Genomic DNA, 19,442 nt, shown 5'->3' on the forward strand with positions numbered 1-19,442 from the left:
TGGACCAAGTTCATCTGAACCCGATCTGGAATGGATATGCAATGGCTTTTTGAAGAACTTCCTGCATATCTGCTCACTAGGAGGTATAACCGCGGCGGTGTGCGCCGTGGAATAACCAGCATGTATGCCCATTTAGACGGGATTAATTAGGCTTTTGGACTGAATATCAAGAGCATGAGCAGAGTGTATGGCAAAGTCGATTACTGGAAGGAAGCATGAAATGGCTGCTGTGGTAGATCAATAAGAGCTTGCTTTAAACGAAACGTATCTGTTTTACAGCATTTGCAGCTGTCAAATTGTATGTAAAGAAAGCTGGACATGCAGATTCTCCAATTTTTGACAGTTCGCTTGATTACACATATAGAAGCATGGCAATCAATTTTTATGCGTTAATTTAATTAATGAGCAGAAAAGTGCTAAAAGTCAGGTGCTCTGATAGACAGACGGAACTTGTATCAAATGTTAATTGGCAAACCACGTTCAGAAAATAATATGATAAATATACCAAACGGTGATAATCATCTGGAAGTTGCATGGTATAAAATCCGTTGGTGTCGACAATGCAGAATATCTCAGTCGTGATAACAGAAGCGTGGGTTCCAAGCAAAAACATCTAAATGGAACTCAAGGCATACGCACAAGTTCATCAAAGCATAAGTTTTGCATACGTTCGAGTTTGTCTAATCTTGACAGCATCCAAAAGATTTCCAACATCATTAATGCAACTTGAAAGAGCAGCATGGATAAGGAAAGATCAGACAAGTCCTTTTTTTTTTGCCACTGCCAGAGTCATCGACTCCTGTAGATTCCTTTTCTATCTCTCCAGCATATCTAAACCTTCTTGTGAGACGAACTCGCGCATTTGAAGAGGACCGTTGTCCCTCTAAAACCAAAAAGTGTGCAATGTTAATTAATCGAATAATGGAAAACAAAATTATAAAAAAAATGACCTGATGAACCAGTTTCCGAGTTCTGTTCTTCAGCTTGGAGAAGTTGATTCTCGACACTGATGTGGGAATCTTTGTTGACAGAAGACGTTGCTGCGCTTTCTTCAAAGTAAAAAGCAATCGTGTAACTTGTTTCTGAGTTCTGTTCTTCAACTTGTTTCTTGTCATCCTAATTCAGGAATAAACTTGTAAACCACATACTGGTGTTTCTTGATTTCTTTCCCTGTCCCTAACTAAATTTTCCTTTAGATTTTCAGTTAAGAAGGTTACTGTTCCGGCTATGAACTTCAAAGCAGAAAGTATTTGATTTATGAGAATTGTTTTCAGCACGTATAAAAATGTTGTCCATAGGCCTAACTTCTTGTAGGCTACGATTTTGCAGGGCCCATTGTAATTGAGGTTGTGAATCTGCTATTCTGCCATTTATCAGACAATTTATTACCTTTTCTTGAAGGCTTTCTTGATTTTTTTTTTTGGGTTTTTTTTTTTTTTTTTTTTTAAAATTGCAGGGAACTAGGCTTGGAAGTTCAGATCCAAAAGGGTGCTTTAGTAAGTAATTGGAATCTTATTTAATTTAGTGAAATTCATTCGACTCTATATTTCATCACTTCAATGGCAACAGTATATCTATCATTACGGTATGATAAGTCTGCGAACCTCTTATTTGTTGAGAGTATATATATCCTACTCGGCTTCTCTATACATTTATTTTTTTTGAAATACTAATAGTTTAGATTTAATCCTTTTACATCCCCAATAATTTTTCTTATAATATCGGGATCTAATTATGTAGTATACAGAGTTTTTCAAGGAACTAATAAATTATTGACAAAAAAAAAAGGAGGAATTAGCATATATCTTCTGCATGCTTGATATATCTGCTAGATAGGTTAGACCTTGAAGAATTACACAGTTATATGGGATTCCTTGAGTATTTCTCTCCTCTTCTCTGGTCTATCACATTTGCGTGGCATCAATATGCAGGAAGTCGATTGGTTGAATTTTACCCCAGTTAATCTTGTTTGGGGTGAGATTCACTTGTGGCAGAGGTATCTTGTGCAAAATTCTGCTAAATCTGTGTGGTTGTATTAACCATATTACAGTGAAAATATAAATATCTGCAGATTTTACCATTTGATATGAAGAGGGAACTCAATCACTTTAAATGTCCCAAAATGGTGTATTCTCGTCATTTGCCTGTTGGTTATGGCTATGGTTATCGCATTCTTGTGGACCAGAAGAATATAACAATAATAATACTTTGAGAGAAGCTTGTCAGATTCTTCACACCCTTTTTTTCTGGGTCCTGTATCACAACCTGGTTAGAAAGTGTATGGTCATAGTCTACAGTTGATTAGAATTATTAAATTATTTTGCTTACTTACTCAATGCTTATCTGATTTGGAAGCATATTGCTGCTACATAATGACAAAAATATGGACATTGTGACAAATTGCTGGTAACCATCGGCCTTTAGACTGGTAGCCACCATCAAACCTTTGGCAAGGGTTCAAACCTTGTCTCCCACCAATTGTCACATCGTATGACTCTCTTAAAAATCCAGACGGATACATCCGTTTGATCTGATGGTAATTCAGTTTCCGTCGGTTCCTCCATTGGTCCAGTTGAACCCCTTTAGAATAGGTTAGAGTAGGAATAGGAGTAGGTGTAAAGTAGATTATTACCGACTGTGGAAAACAAAATACAAATTGCTGGTGGCTGATTTTTTTTTCGAAATAATGAAGCAAATATGCTTTCAAAAATGGAGAAGAATGACTAATTGGTTTTTAATAATTACACCTTGAAGTGTCAATAGGTTATTAGATTCACGACGTTGGAACTAGTGCTATTGGAGGTTTGATCAAGTTTCAGGGATTTGGGGCAGGGACGGTGTCATACTGATGACCGTCCCTGCACGGTTAAGGGCCAAGATTTGCTCTCAAAATTTTGTGTGGCTGAAATTACACCATGTAATTCGATTTTTGCGCAAAGTGTGGGACCCACCACTATCTGTTATGAAAATACATCCTGTGAAAAAAAAGTTACATCGTGTTTAACCAATGTTACGCGCAGTGCAAAATGAAGACAACCTACACAAACGGTTGCACCTGCAACCGTTTGTGCCCCGTATCCAAACTGTCATGCAGAGTATAATGCATCATAATAAAAAAATCTAATTTACTTTCTTCGACTCTGTTTCTTTCATCCTTTCACATGAAGACAATTGAAATGCCATTATGAAGGGTGCAATCTAGTCTTCAACAAGTGGACATTGGCACATAATATAAGATGATGAAGTGTGAAGCTATATAAACATTATTAGTAACTTGTAAGCTTGTTTGTGACACATTTGTTTTGGAAAATAGTCTTCGCTTATTTATCTTTAGTAGCTGTTCAACTTTGACATCTCGAGTCACATGATTTCTTGTTTATTTTGATTACAGGCTTACCCACAAGAAAAGGTTGGCGTTTTTGTTCAGCAAGGCAAAGGAAGACCGTAGACCTCTGTCTGTCCTCGAATACAGTGAGTTGGACCCGTCTTTGTCTAGTGCTGTAAATTTAGAGGTGTTAAAACGGGTGATTTGGACAAGTTTGAGTTGGTCAAAATAAATAATGGGTATTAGTGAATCAACCCATTTATATTCATTTAATTAGATTGGTATGAAAGGGTAAGTAAAAAAATGAATTGGATAACTTGATTAACAATTTATAACCTATTTATTTTAACTTTTTGTAAACTCATTTAAATTCATTTTTGCAAACTAAATTATCAATTTATACCACCCTTTGCATCCATCATTAGTTTTGAATATTTACTTATAATACTCAATAAGCCTAATTACCAATTTTTTACCTATCCGTACTTTATGTCGCAAAATTACATACTATTTAATAATTGAACAATAAGAATATAAATAGGTATTATTGGGTAACTAGCATTTTTTGAACCCCTAGCATTTTTTTTCATGTGTAAATTTAAAATTTCATTTTGAAAAGATAGGAAAAAAGTCTAATACTTGTCAGAAATTGATAATACTGAAAAATGAGCAAGTTAACAAATTAAGAGAAAATAAAATAATAAGATAAAACTAACAAATAATAATAATAATGAAACAAAAGTAGTTAACATCATGACAAAATAAAAAATCTGAAAAAACAAGGGTGAGAGAAGAGAGGAGACTGGGGGAATATAATTTTAGATGGATTAATTAGGTCTGATGGGTTATCCAATAATACTCATTTACCAAATAAATGAGTATTATTAGATAATCCATTTATATCCATATACAAAAACTTAAGATACCCATACTCACTCATTCATGGACGGATATGGATAAATTTAGACAAATGGATTGGTTTGCCACACCTATACTATAAACCAGCAAACTGGTCGTCTGCGATTTTGTTGGAGCAACGTATTGTCCCTCTTTGCCTCTTTTCTTTTTTCTTTTTTTTTTTCTCTCTGTCTTCTTAAAGAATGGTTATTCAGTATAGATAATATGGTGCCATTTACTATGGACTTTAAGTTATTATATCTCTTCCACATGTTGCTTTAAGCGATTGTCTTCTCTGATTTCTTCCTGGTTGCATTTTCAGGTTTGCCTACATATGTTTACTTTAGATTTTCTGAACCAAGTGGCAAATGGTTTACTTTAGCCCCTTGTTTAGTTCTTTTCACGATGCTTTCCCGTTTCAATTAAAACATGTAATCGAGCAAATTAATTCAGGCACTCCTTTAGGATTTTACTGCACATTCTCACATTACAATTTTGGAACCATCTCAAACATGAGTGAAAGGATTATCTGTGCTGCGAAGCACTACTATTTTTTTGCCGGTAACCAATGAGGGGATCTTGGGAATTTAAGTAGTGAATACACACACCTCAACTGACCGATGTGGGATAGGAATTTTGGGGGAAAGGGAACACCGAGTAACTGGGTTAGACCGCTGACTAACTTTTACCTCTCCTGTTTTTCCTTTATCTTTCAACAGCCGGAAGAAACACACACACACTAATCTAAACCTATTCCCAAAGTCCACCTCAAAAGCCGGTAACCAATGAGGGGACCTTGGGGACTTAAGTAGTGAATACACACACCTCAACTGACCGATGTGGGATAGGGATTTTGGGGGAAAGGGAACACCGAGTAACTGGGTTAGACCGCTGACTAGCTTTTACCTCTCCTGTTTTTCCTTTTTCTTTCAACAGCTGGAAGAAACACACACACACTAACCTATCTATTGCCAGCCGCGAAGCACTACTATCTATTGCCAATTTTTAAAATTTTTATTGCTATTATGGAACTGATCAGATGTAGAAAGCTTTACAACGTGAGTGCAGCCATCACCTTGCAGAGAAGAAAATTCCATCAGTTCATCTTTGATGCATTTCCATATGCACCTTCTACAGCCCTTTTTGGGGTAATTATCGTTGGGAAATGTTTGACAAATCTCTCTCTCTCTCTAAAACAACAACCGGATGACGGATATTTTAGCACACCTACTTTGTTTTTTTTTTTTTTTGATAAGAAAACATATTTCAATAACGGATTACTGGAAATCGTCCCGCACGATTGATATACATTGCTGCCCTAATGACAGATAAAACATGCACTAAAATAATAGATCTACAATTTAACAAATACATAAGACTTGAGAAATTAAGGACATATCTAAAAAGTACGATAAAATTTAAAATCATTCCATCATAGAATAAATCGCTGAAACTCACTCTATGCATGTTGTAATCGTCAGATCTGCTAATCAACAGTTGTAAGGTCCAATAAAGATGATGAGATCTGCCGAGATAGATCCAAATCTAAAATAAATTCATCCATAGATATTTGTGCATGTCTATTCCCTCAGATCTACTATCCAATTGGTTCAAGCTCAAAACTGATATTGAGATCTGATGAGAAGACTCAAGAAGTTTTAGATCTAACATATAGATCTAAAAAAAACTCCAAGATCTGAGAAAATAAATAACAAAACTAAAGAAAACTCTCACTAATATAGTTTAGGAGAGAAGAAAACGCACACTAGGACACCCTAGGAGAGACGAAAACTCCCACTAGGATACCTTAAGGGAGACTTTATTAAATAAAAGTAAGAACAAAGAACAAAGGAAGAGGAAGGGAGACCTTGGCTTAAGGCCAAGATCTCCCTCCTATGGAGGAAGACGAGTAGAGAGAAGGAAGAAAAGAATTCTAGAGAGAAGGAAGAGAAGTAGGCATAGCACACCTACTTTGTTAATAATGCATCAATACAAAGTAGAATTACTGAAGCGGATCATAGATATTTTAGCATACTTATTGTAATTGTCTTCTGGAAGGGCTGATTCAAATTCACCTTTTAAAAGAATTGAAATCGATCATCGGTTTTTAAATCGAATTAGAACCGACTATTTTGAAACTGTGGCCATGTCTGCGTACAAATTGGGCAGTAAAAGGGAATAAATAAAGTCTGCTTCCGTCCCACTTCTGAGACATGATTCAAGCTGCCATAATCAAGCACAACTAATTGGTCTTTTACTCTTCATCTGCAGAAATAGATATTTTAAGTTGGAAATAAAGTACTTTTACTCACCTTAATTAATAATCTACCATAAACTTTTCTTGTATACTAGATTGGTGAACTCCGAAGTACGAGGGTTAAACAGGGTTTTTTATTATGAATGACAAAATATTCAAGGTCTTTTTATACCCTCAACAAGTAAAAGGTCAGTATGATGTATGCCTAATTCTACCAATCTGATAAAGTCTTCCGCCATTCACAGTTTAGATGCTACATCACAAGGCCAAGAGAACCCCAAAAGTGGTACATAGTTTTCATTATAAATTTTTTTCTTTTCTGATAATAGACATAATTTCATTGTCATGAATCTGTACTAATGGCAGGAAATATATCGAAATATCATAGATACATGGAGATATGAAAATCATAAAATACAACAAATCTAAAACAAAAAAAAAAAGAATCATAAAACAACATTAATGTAAATACCAAAATATCTTCAATCCATATAAATTCCTATGGTTTTCATTATAGTGTTGATTCACAGTTTCCATTGAACAGCATGAAATGAAAAATGCGAAATGAGAAGAAACATTGTAGAAATAGACTATGGCCAGGGCAGTTGGGATCCTCTGTGCCACTATTTGGTGTCAAATTCAGTGTCAATCCCACTTATCACGTGATGGTAGAAGAAATTTAAATAAATAGCACGTGACAAATTAAATAAACAGGACACTTGGTATAAATATAGAAGTGGCACTGAATTGCCACTGAAAAAGTGGCACTGAGGATCTCCTGTGTGATGGCCAGGGAGTTTAAAAAAAAAAGGTGAGCATAATGTTAAGTTGTTTATTTAATACACTCTTTTAAGTTTTGTAGTTAATCACAAAACTCCAAAAGTTAAATTTCTTTTCAAAATCAATTATATAATAATTTCATATCATAATAGATTGTAAATTTTTGTTTAACTATCATTGGTCATTATGTGATGTATAAATTAGGACAATGTGCTTTCAAAATACTTGCTAATATAGTACTAACAACTATTAACATTTTATTTCTTTTTTCTGTAGAAACAAGGAGGTATATATGTAATATAAATCCTTGGTACAATCATAAATAGGGGTCACCCCTAGAGGTCAGATTCACATATTTATTTAGATATATATAAATATATTTGATTGAAGATCCAAGACCCCCAGAAATTCTTTCTTATCAAGACATGAAGAAGTCAACTGTCTATTAAAAGAAATACAAACTATAAAGCCCTTGATTCAATGTTTGAAGATAAGAATTGGAACTTTCTCTTATCATATTAATTAAGATATATACAAGTGTCATCAATTATCTTATTTAATTTAAATATTACATATTTAAATATTTAATTTTTCACAGATCAATAATTCATTGGCCAAAGCTTAAGAATGTAGAATAAGTAGCTAAGGTTAAAACATTTCGATATGAATTTTGAGTAATCGACCAAAGTCTTTATATCTTGATTGTTAGCTGAGTATCTATTATGCCTTGGAGACATTTTTGCTCCTTTGAATGTGTTTTGCCTCATCATTTCTTTTTCTTTGTTTCAAAAAATCAACTTCAAAGATTGAAAGAGACAAGTGAATTGAGTAATTTGTGTAACATTAGCACATAAACCAATCTCATAAATGAAAATCAAATTCATGCTGTGAAGTAGAAATCATGATGCATTACATATGAATTAAGTGGATCTGTGCATTAATGTGAATTTGAAGCTAATGGATATGTTCAGAGACAAAATTGGATGTTTTAGGAGTTTGAACTCCAAAAACCACAAATGCAATTTAATTAAGAATTAATCTTTCTTATATTAACACAGTAAAGGTTTTTTTTTTTAATCACTAGCTGCTTTTAATGTATGAAACATGGTTTTTATTTAAATTTGAAAATTTATTTTTATTAATATGTGTCATGTATCCACATCTGCTAATATAAATGATGCTTTACGCATGCTCAAGATGTCGGAAACATTAATCCAAAAATTAATTAAACCTATTATATTACTTATCAATTAACCCATATGAAATCACTTATTCCGTTACAAATTAAGTTTGAATATCTAATTCAGCAATCTTTTTGGACCACTATATCACCAAGTATCAATGAGGACTCGTTGAGTTGCAGTTCAATCATCCTGAATAGTCTTTGAGAGTTACCATCTGAGAAGGGGGCAATTTGATCACCCATTTTGGGCAGGCACTAGGACCGAGAGTGGAACCAATAATGGGAAAACAGAATTTGTCACAAAAAGCCAAAAGGAAATCATATTTCAGCTAAGTAAACCAGAATCTGATCATGTTACCAATGCTACATCTTTCATCTCTCTCACATGGCAAGAAAGAAAATAGTCTTGCTGGCTCATCACAATGTGAATAATACACTTATCCGAGTCTAGCAAGTTTCATACCTACCGGATTCGGCTCGAGAAGCACCCGCAGAGTCCAATTCTTACTCGAGGGTGAAGGTCTAATCTAGAACTTTTCAAGGCACCACGAGTCGAACTTGCAATCTCCCGTTTGCATTAACAACTCACTTATCAGCAGTAAATTTGGTTCAGTTAGCAAGAACGAGTTACTTCTTCACAAAAGGTTGTGTATTTGAATCCTCCTCCCTGATCCGTGGTGGTGATCAGAGCCGAATCCACCATAATCTCTTGGTTTCATGATTGGGATACAGTACTCATCAGGGATATATGCTATATGGGTGCCCTATTTTGACTCCGTGTCTCTTAATTGCCATTTACCATCCTCAGATGGATGAGTCTAAACTGCAAAAATTACTTCAAATCACATCTTAGATAACACCAGTTCAAATGGAGTTGTGAGAAGTGTAAGGGCAAGTCTTAATTCTATTTTATTTTATTTCTCCTTGACAAACATTTAAGGACGAGTCTTACATTGAATTTTTATTAATATGTAAGCGAACATGCAATAGAACAGTCTAAAATTTACGTGCTGTGCTTTGTCTTTCTTTAAACGTCTTCTATTTTACAATGCTTCAAAATCCCATGTTCATTAAAAAAGATACCGACTAACAGACAACTTAATTATTTGGAAGCAATAAATATTATTTTTTTAATAGCTTATATCGGAGGTTTCCAAGTTTTGTGAAATAGTATCCAAATTGTAAGACGAAAAAATTTATCTTATTTCTGAATGCAGAACAGAAAAAGTTCACGATAAATATTTTCTGTAAATGGGCTTTTTTTTTGTAGTAGCATCTATTCTCTATAGTTAGGTTTGTTTCTGATGAATCTGATCACAATATTCATTCCTACTCCCTGCAGTAAATTTGAATTATTTACTGAAAAGATACTACTCAGCAGAGAATGGAAATACTGCATGCATATGTTGAATACTTGTGACCATTATTTATTATTGTTTGATAGAATGGAAATGAGAGATATTTGTTGCTTTTGCTGGTTACTATTGTGCATGATCTGCAGTAATGTGAATGACCTCTCTGCAGTAATTGTAAAATATCTGTTTGGGCATATGTGGTAAACCTCAAACCTGGAAAGAAAGGCCTAGACTGAACCACCAGCAAAGAATTTCTTTTGACACAACACGTGGCTTGGGGGTACCTGTCTGGGCATTGCAATCAGAAAATTGTACACATAGATTTGAAGGCTGCAAATATCCCATCTGGATCATGAGTGTGAAGCTAGCTGTTCTTTATTGGATACAAAACTAATGCATCACAACTCGAGTCTAGGGAACTATATATGGGATACTATCCTCTTACTATTTCTTGACTGGAAATTAAAGCATCCGGAGAAGACAGACAGAACAGATGTAATTGAATATGGTATAACTCTCTTGTTGGACTTGTAACCAGTCCGCGTGCAATAGATCTCTCTGGGCTTGAAGAAGAGGAGGATGTACTACTGCTACATCATCGTGTGAGTTATATCTATCATTCATTCACTTGTGAAATTCAGACGGACTCATGCTCTCCGTCTCATCATCGACAGCATCATACTTTTCTTTTTAAATTGTTCCAAAATATTTGTCATGTTCGAAATTTCTAACTATTTTATACGTTGAAATATCTCTTATACGTGCCTTTCATTAGTAATGCATAAAGATAAATGTGATGTGATTGATTGCTTTTCATTTCTTACTTTGACCAGCACACGATTAAGGACAAAGCTGGAACGAAAGGAAATTTTTTTTTTTTTTGTGGAGTGTAATATATTATCTTTCTTCTCTCGTATACCAATAAAAACATAAGATTTGAAATAAAGAAAGACATAAGATTTTTACATACCTTCAAAGTCACTATTTGCATTTCCTCTTTATTCTAAATTTATTATCATTTTCTTTTAGAATCAACTTTATATCTATATATGATTAAGGACACTAGAAGGATCGAAGTTGTACCGAAATATAGGAAGTTAATTCACTGTCATATTCTTTTAAAATCAATTTTATATGTATACGTGACTAAAGTGTAATTCAAAGAATCGAAATTATACGAACTATAGGAAGTTCTTTTCTTCTTTTCTGATATTTTAATGTAATAGGCCTACTTTTGACTCAGATAACTACTTCCTCCTGCCTCCTTTCAAATGAGCCGTTGAAAAAAAAAGTGTGAACATATGATTTCAAAATGTAATTTTATAAAAATAATTTCAAATTTATATTTAAATGATTATTCTATAAATGTCGACGAATACTCTCAAAATTTGAATTTTTCTACTCACACTCAACTCAATACCAAGTAACTCGAACTTGATCAACACTAAAGTCGAACCTTAGACAAAACTACGTGCAAGTTCGAGTCAAATAGTTTGACTAAATTATACCCCTAAACTTGCCAAAATAAAATTTGTTACATGGCTCAAAAATTTTTACTTAATGGGGTAGTATTTAATTACTCTAGAAAATATATCTTTTCTATGTTCAAATATAACTACTATCAAGTTTATCTTAATCAAGTGTTGCAATAATAACAACAATGAGTGTGTTTGGATAGCCAAATAATGGCCATAAATTTTTTGCTTACATCACAAATATAATTTCCAACACACCTTTTTATCTCACATACATCACATCACAAAAAGTGTTACAGTAATTATTCCAAACTAGTATAAATACCCGTGCTACTCACAGTAGATTATATTTTTGAAAAAAATTACAATCTATGGAGGAATTTAAAAAAAAGTAAAATATTATAATCACGGGCACATGAAAGTATATTTAAAAAAATGAAACTTTGTAACAATAGTTCAATATATGATAAAAATATCTCCATTATTTATAAACTATCACTTTGATGAAGGTTGGATTCTGAAAAAAAATAGAAATCTATATCATAAATTGCGCGACATAAGGGTCCAATTAAATATAATTGAATATTTAATTTGATAAGTAAATGAAATACTTACAAACATTTTGCCTTTGATTTGATAATCTTCTACGAAGGTGTGAACATTCTTCACACCAATCGCCTCTAAGTACGAACACCAGTATTGGGGGTTTAATTAATTCTGTTGATTTTTGTGAAGTTTGTACTATAAATCAGAATGCACGATTTTTGCATGAATTAATGTGTTGGTCGAACAATGCACCTCTATTTTCCTGACAATTAAAAGCATACATAATTCAAAATTATATTTTATTTTAGACAGTTTGTAAATAATATTATATAAAAATATATACATATAAATAATGTATACCTTTGTTTTTAAATCTCTAAGATAAAAAATATCACAACGAAATATGAATAGTGCATGCTTGTCTTGAAGAGTGAGGTATAAGTTACCACTGGAATCTCTAACTTCTATGTTAACATTGTATATGTTAAGAAGAAATTGTGATGTATCATGCAAAAAATTATATTAAAATTCAAAATATATGAAAATAATTACCTGACAATAATGTCGACTACATCATTACAATGGATACACACCATTTTTGCAAAATGAGATTGACATGGTTGTCCACAATTTTTGCATAACTCACGGTATATATTATCTATGTTGATACTTTGAATGTAAGCAAGTATCCGAAAATATTTAAGCTAAAACCATCCAAAGAATGTATAGATTACAATTATTAATTCGAAACTACATGTAGATACTTGTTCATTACTTAATTAATTGAGAGGAATTGTACCGTAGGTAGAACTGCATATTCGGATATCCATATTCTCTTAGTATTTGATATCAACAATACTTGGGACATTGTAAAATTGCATGACCGCAACCACGTCACTAATTTCTGAGCACATTTATCATTCTCAAACCTGCAAATTTTTCAAATACATATTCATAAGGGTATGAAATATTATTAATAATTTAATATTATGGTATTTGTAAAACTTACCAACTGTGTAGGTATTGAGCAAAATCCAAGTAGTAATTGACATACAATTTTCTTGCTCAAATAGTATAAAGTGACGGTCCTGCACAATGTACTATATTATTGATAAACTATAAAAATTAAATAAAATAAAGTGAAAATAAATTGAATTACCTTTATAATTTCTCACACAAATACCACAGGCTAGCAAAACATTATTTTTTGTAACAGTTTGACGGAAATGTTCACCATCATCAGAACTACTGTCAAACTTCATTTAGAGAATTTTGGTAAGTATAAATCAAAATTTGCAGAATGTAAAATATTTTAAAGATATTGAATCTATTAACTAACCTTTTGTCAAGTAAAAGTATGTCACACTTAGTTTTATCATTGATAGATGTTTGATAGTGTGAACCAACAGATACAACTAAACCAATTAAATCTGAAAAAGATCAAAAAGTATAAGTAATACCAGTTCAAATATACAGCTTAAATAGAAGAACAGTTTGACGCAAATGTTCACCATCATCAGAACTACTGTCAAACTTCATTTAGAGAATTTTGGTAAGTATAAATCAAAATTTGCAGAATGTAAAATATTTTAAAGATATTGAATCTATTAACTAACCTTTTGTCAAGTAAAAGTATGTCACACTTAGTTTTATCATTGATAGATGTTTGATAGTGTGAACCAACAGATACAACTAAACCAATTAAATCTGCAAAAGATCAAAAAGTATAAGTAATACCAGTTCAAATATACAACTTAAATAGAAGTATGGTTAATTAAGAATGAAATACCTATCAATTGCAAATCATTGTCCATGTGTTGTTCTGTATCTCTTAGTTTGACCAGATTAAACTTGAAACGGGGTATGGTTCCACAATCATCTAAAATATTCACTATCTTCGTATCATTTCCAAATGATAATTGGTACTGATATGGTGCAAGCCGATATTTAAGATCTGCTGGAATTACATATATATTTTGAAACCAATATACCTTGCCTTCATGGAGATGATTTGCGAAAATGTTTATTGTAGTGGGAAGGTGGGTGAGGAGTGTTAGTTGGAGTAAGATGTGTAAGGAGTGTTAGTGGGAGTTAACGTCTTGTTTGAGGGGAACGTGGGAGTGCTAGTTGGAGTTAACTTCTTGTTTGAGAGAAACGTGGGGTATAACGTGCCCATAATATTTTTTATGAAATAAATTAAATGTAAAATGCTAGAAAAATAGAGTTGAGAGTGAGAAAATTTGTGAAGGCTTATTGCTAAAAATCCCTTCTCAAATTTATATAAATAATAATATTTCAAATAATCTTCTATCCAAACACACTAATATCATCGTTCATAATCAATAATATCATCTCACCTGCTTTCTACAAAATAGCCTCTTTTTTATTATTATATTATTAAAAAAGGGGTCTGGGCATTGCTAGGCTTTTGATTGAGCTTTAATATCCGACACTCTGACGATGTCGTGGTAATTGAGAAAGCGCAATTGCCTGAATTTACCTCTGAAAATAATTTTCAACAACCGAGCTTCAGAATTTGCCTGAAAAATCCCAGTAATTAGTTCATTCAGACCGGAAGACGATGGTGATGATGATAATGAAGACGATGACGATGCAGAGAAGAGCTTCTTCTGCGGCGATTGTTTCCATTGCTCGGTCTCACGGAGCAGCGGCTTCATTAGGTACTCCTGCTCCTGCAGGTTGTACTACTCTTGCATCATTCCTCTCTGCATTCCCAAACCATAAACCCAATTTGGCTTTTTATTCTGCTATTAGTAGTAAATTTAAGAGCTCTTCTGAAAAAGCTCTGAAATTTCAACCTGAATTAAGGAATGATATTAATAATGTCAACAGTCTTGATGATGCTCTGAGCTTGTTCGAGCGGATGGTCTGGATGAGGCCTCTGCCTTCTGTTATTCAATTCAATCAAATGCTGACTTGTATTGTTAAGATGAAGAATCATTATTCTTCAGTTATTTCCCTTTTTAGAGATATGTGTGTCCAGGGCATTCCTGTTGATGAGGCCACCCTTAATATAATGATTAATTGTTGCTGCGTTGTGGGCCGAGTGGATTTAGCATTTTCTACATTGTCTGGCTTCTTCAAACGTGGTTTTGTTCCTAATGTGGTCACCTTTGGCACTTTACTTAAGGGACTCTTCCGAGACCATAAGGTTCCTGAGGCGCAAGAATTGTTCAAAAAGATAATCAAAGAAAAACTTTGTAAACCCAATGAAACTATGTTGGGGATTGTGATAGATGGGCTCTGTAAGGCAGGAAACACTCAAACAGCCATTGAATTCCTCAGAGCAACGGAAAAACGAGGAAGTCCTTGTAAACCTGATGCAATTATTTACAATACTGTCATTGACAGCTTGTGCAAGGATAAAATGGTTGATGAAGCTCTTGCCCTCTTACAGGAGATGATTGAAAAGGACATTCCCCCGAATGTTGTCACTTACAGTTGTTTGATTCAGGGTCTGTGCAGCTTAAGCAGATGGAAGGATGTTGACAAGCTCTTTGCTGAGATGAAGGCTTATAAAATTGTTCCAAATGTTATTACTTTTAATATAGTGGTGGATGCACTATGTAAGGAAGGGCATATAGAAGATGCTGAAGAGGTAGTCCAGATCATGATCCAGCAAGGTCAAAATCCCGACCTGGTCACATACAATTCGTTAATGGATGGATATTGTTTACAGAGTCGAATAGATGACGCAAGTGGAGTTTTCAATACCATGGTTGCTAGCGGCCTTACACCCGATCTCCATTGCTATGGTATTCTAATAAATGCCTATTACAAGACCAAGAAATTGGAAGCAGCCATGAAGCTCTTTCGAGAGATTCCACATAAAGGTTTAACACCTGGCATTGTTATTTATAACACTGTGTTGCAGGGGTTATTTAGTTCAGGAAGGTATCTTAGTGCACGAGAAATTTTCAACGAGATGCAAGCTTCTGGCATGAAGCCTAATTTTCACACTTACTGCGTGATGTTGGATGGGTTATGCAAGACTGGACATATTGATGAAGCATTGCAGTTATTCCATGCAATGGAAACTGATGGAACAAATCTTCACATAGAAATGTACAATATCATCCTTGATGGGTTGTGCAAAAGCAAGAGGCTCGATAGTGCTCGAGATCTTTTCAACATTCTCTCCCTTAAAGGATTGGACCCTAACGTCATAACATACAACACCATGATTTCTGGCCTGCTTTCAGAAGGTCTGCTCATCGAAGGTAAAGAGCTCGTTGTAAAAATGGAAGAGAAGGGTTGCTTGGCAAATAGTGTTACATACAATGTCATTCTGCAAGGACTCCTTAAGGGAGGTCATTATGATGATGCAGTGGTCTATTATGAAGAAATGATTCATAGAGGATTCTTGCTGGATGCATCTACATTTTCCATTTTACTTGATTTATCTGCTGAGAATCAGAACAATCCTTCTGTGCTAATGTTGATGCTGAAGATTGATCCCGATAGCAAGAAGTTCATGGATGGGGGACAAAGAGGACCTTCACATTAGTTGTAACATGTTGGTCCTGCAGTTTTTTGGCTCCTGATGTTTAATTTGCTGGTAGAAATGTTAATAAGGTTCACATTTGATCCTTTTATCACTTATCATCTTTGTTTAGAGGAGGTCTCTTGGTGATATTTTGTGAAATACCTCAGAGAGCATCAGTCTGGTGGAGAAGCCGCATTCCTTAGGCAAGTTCAATTGTTAGGTGTATCAGGTCACAGAAAGTTGGTGCAGTTAATTGGATTTGTACAACTTCTTCTCAAGACTTCTTCTTTACCTTTTCATGGAGAACTTCAATGTGGCATGTCACTTAAGTGGTAACTTGTACAGGCTCTTTTTCTTCATTTTTCATGGGTGTTGGTACTTTAGCTTGCCTTTTAAGTTCAGTTCGGATAATTACTATTTGAATTTGTTGAGTGTAAATATAGTTTGTGATATTCAATTTCTAGAAAAGTTTCAAACTGCATTTCTATAATTTGGAGGAAATTTTTTCATGTAAGAACGATAAAATAGTTACTTTTATTTCAATTGCTAAATGGAGTCAAAAGTTCCACCGGTTCAAAAGTCGACAAACTTTCTAGACCAGTTTCTTGCTTTGGATTCATATTTTGATGTCCATAGTCATAGCCATTGGTTTTTTTCACAGCATTTGACTGAACCCGAACTTTTCAAGTATGATCCAGCAAAAAGTATTCTGATTGTTTTTCCCTTTAATTTTTAATGCTGTACTAAGTTATATAGACATTTAGTGGAAGTGTAGCAAAAATATCATTCCCTTGCAATAACTTAGAATAATTTATCACAGAAATTCTCTGTTTTTTTTTTCTTCATATATTTCTCCTCATACACAAATCCACTTGGTTGTTGATTAACAATAGACATGATTATGGGATTCTTCAATATTAATATTTGGTTGTTCCTAAGTCGCAATAGTAACTAAAGAAAGGTTTTTATTGCAATACTGTACTTCTAATAGGTCACCATCAGCAATAGTCAGGAAAAAAAAAAGGAGAGTTTTACTGGCTCATCTTATCAACCAATTTCTTTTTTCTTGTTCTTGTTCTTTTTAGGTGGAGCAGGAGAGGGGTAGAATCTGAATTGCAGAGTGTGAAGATTTGATGTCAACTCAGACTGGATAGAGACAATTAATCAGGTATTAAAATGGATGGAAATAGTCATCATGAATTTTATATGAGAGAAATCAGTTAAAGTGGTTAAGACTATTTCTTAATCACTCTTGGGAACAAATTTGATGGCTCTATAATTATATTTTGTTAAGTAACCTGTGCTTGAAAGTGATGGATTATTTCTGTTGCCTGCGGAAGAAGTAAACTGTCTAGTGACTTATAAACAACATTGAGAAGTGATCTTTTGTTGATCTGCCATATAGCTCTTCCATTCCATGCAGATTTTATTTGTATGGCTTTGATACTGCATGCACTAATTTGCAATGGGGTCATGTGTTGCATCCACCACCTTTCGTCCTGTGGTGGAGGCTTAACTTACTGCTCATAGCTACTGTGGCTGCTACGATTCGTACAAAAACAGAGTACACAAGAGAGAACCTCTGCGGGCAAGCACTGGGTTGCATTTCAAGGAAACCCTGATCTAGATGAACTTTCGTTTAACATCCAATCCAAAGCCAACTTTAATTTAAAAGAGCTTTATCCTGCCATTGATTGGGTTGTGATGCTAGACCAAACCATTTGGGAATTAAATTGGAATTTGGTTGGATGTTGAGCCAAGTTCATCTGAATCGAGGCTGGAATGGATGTCCAATGCCTTGTCGAAGAACTTGAGCCATCCCATGATTTATTTTCAGTAGCACCACCAATATCACACCACCTCCTCCGCAATTGCCTAAGTTTTCGCTTGATTGGGTCTTCTCAAAAATGCAACTCGATTTTTGTTCCTTTGAATATGTTTTGCCTCGTCATTTCTTTTTCTTTGTTTCAAAAAATCAACTTCAAACGAGATCCACTTCTTCAAAAGTAGTGAAAAGATGCAACCTTGATCTCAATATTCAAATAAATAAATAAATAAATTAGAAGGCTGAACATGTAAAAATATTTCAGGTTTTCAAATCATACAAGATTGAAATCAACAAGTGAACTGAGTAATTTGTGTAACATTAGCACGTAGACCAATCTCATAATTGCAAATCAAATTCTTAAGAGACAAAATTGGATGTTTTAAGAGTTTGAACTCCAAAAAACCACAAATGCAATTTAATTAAGAATTAATCTTTCTTATATTAACACAGTAAAGGTTTTTTTTTTTTAATCACTAGCCGGTTTTAATGTATGAAACATAGTTCTTATTTGAATTTGAAATTTTATTTTTGCACATATGTGTCATGCATCCACACCTACTAATATAAATGAACCTTTACGTAAACTCATGATGTAGGAAACATTATCCAAAAATTAATTAAATCTATTATGTTACTCATCAATTAACCCTATATTCAATCATACAAAATCATTTATTCCGTTACAAATTAAGTTTGAATATCGAAAGACACTATTTACTAGTGATCTTTCTAAAAATCCTTTAGACTCTTCATATGATAATTTATTTATGGAAACAACTAATCTTAATCCAATTTTCCATTTATCTATCGCTTCATCTGTATTTTTTACACAGTCTAAATCTAAAAATGTTCTAAAAGGAAATATAGTTTCAGGTGTGGTCCTATCTAAAAGTGTATAGCATTCATTATCTAAATAGCCTTTTTGCTTTGCTATGTTCATTAATGATGAAATAAAAGAGTTTCTTGAACCAGGTTTGCACCTAGCATACGAAGATGCGGGTCTACTAGTTGAAGGTATATCATTTATGTTTGGGTTTGTTTCTGGTTTCATATCTGGTTTTGTATTTATCATCATATCATTAAGTTTATTACTTATATTTTCTATTGCAGAATTTGAAAGACAAATAAAATTATCTTCAGACAAATAAATAGGTAGACGCCATATGAAGAAGGCAATTGGGAAAGGAGAGAGAATTGGAGCTGAGAAGGAATTGAGGGAATCAAGAGTTCAACTCACCGATTGTCTTGAAAATTTTCTCTCATGTATAGTAAATAAGAAGAGAGATATA

At 33.7% G+C, this 19,442-nt stretch overlaps 1 protein-coding gene across 1 annotated transcript; it reads left to right on the forward strand.

Annotated features, from left to right (window-relative positions):
- Positions 1 to 14,423: 14,423 nt before the first annotated feature.
- On the forward strand, positions 14,424 to 16,369 carry LOC113776997 (pentatricopeptide repeat-containing protein At1g63330-like). Its single transcript, XM_027322048.1, has one exon. It carries the CDS (start codon positions 14,424 to 14,426, stop codon positions 16,344 to 16,346), a length of 1,923 nt encoding a protein of 640 aa, XP_027177849.1. The 3' UTR covers positions 16,347 to 16,369.
- Positions 16,370 to 19,442: the final 3,073 nt, after the last annotated feature.

This window comes from Coffea eugenioides, chromosome 7 (genome assembly GCF_003713205.1).
Source record: "Coffea eugenioides isolate CCC68of chromosome 7, Ceug_1.0, whole genome shotgun sequence".
NCBI classification, from domain to species: Eukaryota; Viridiplantae; Streptophyta; class Magnoliopsida; order Gentianales; family Rubiaceae; genus Coffea; species Coffea eugenioides.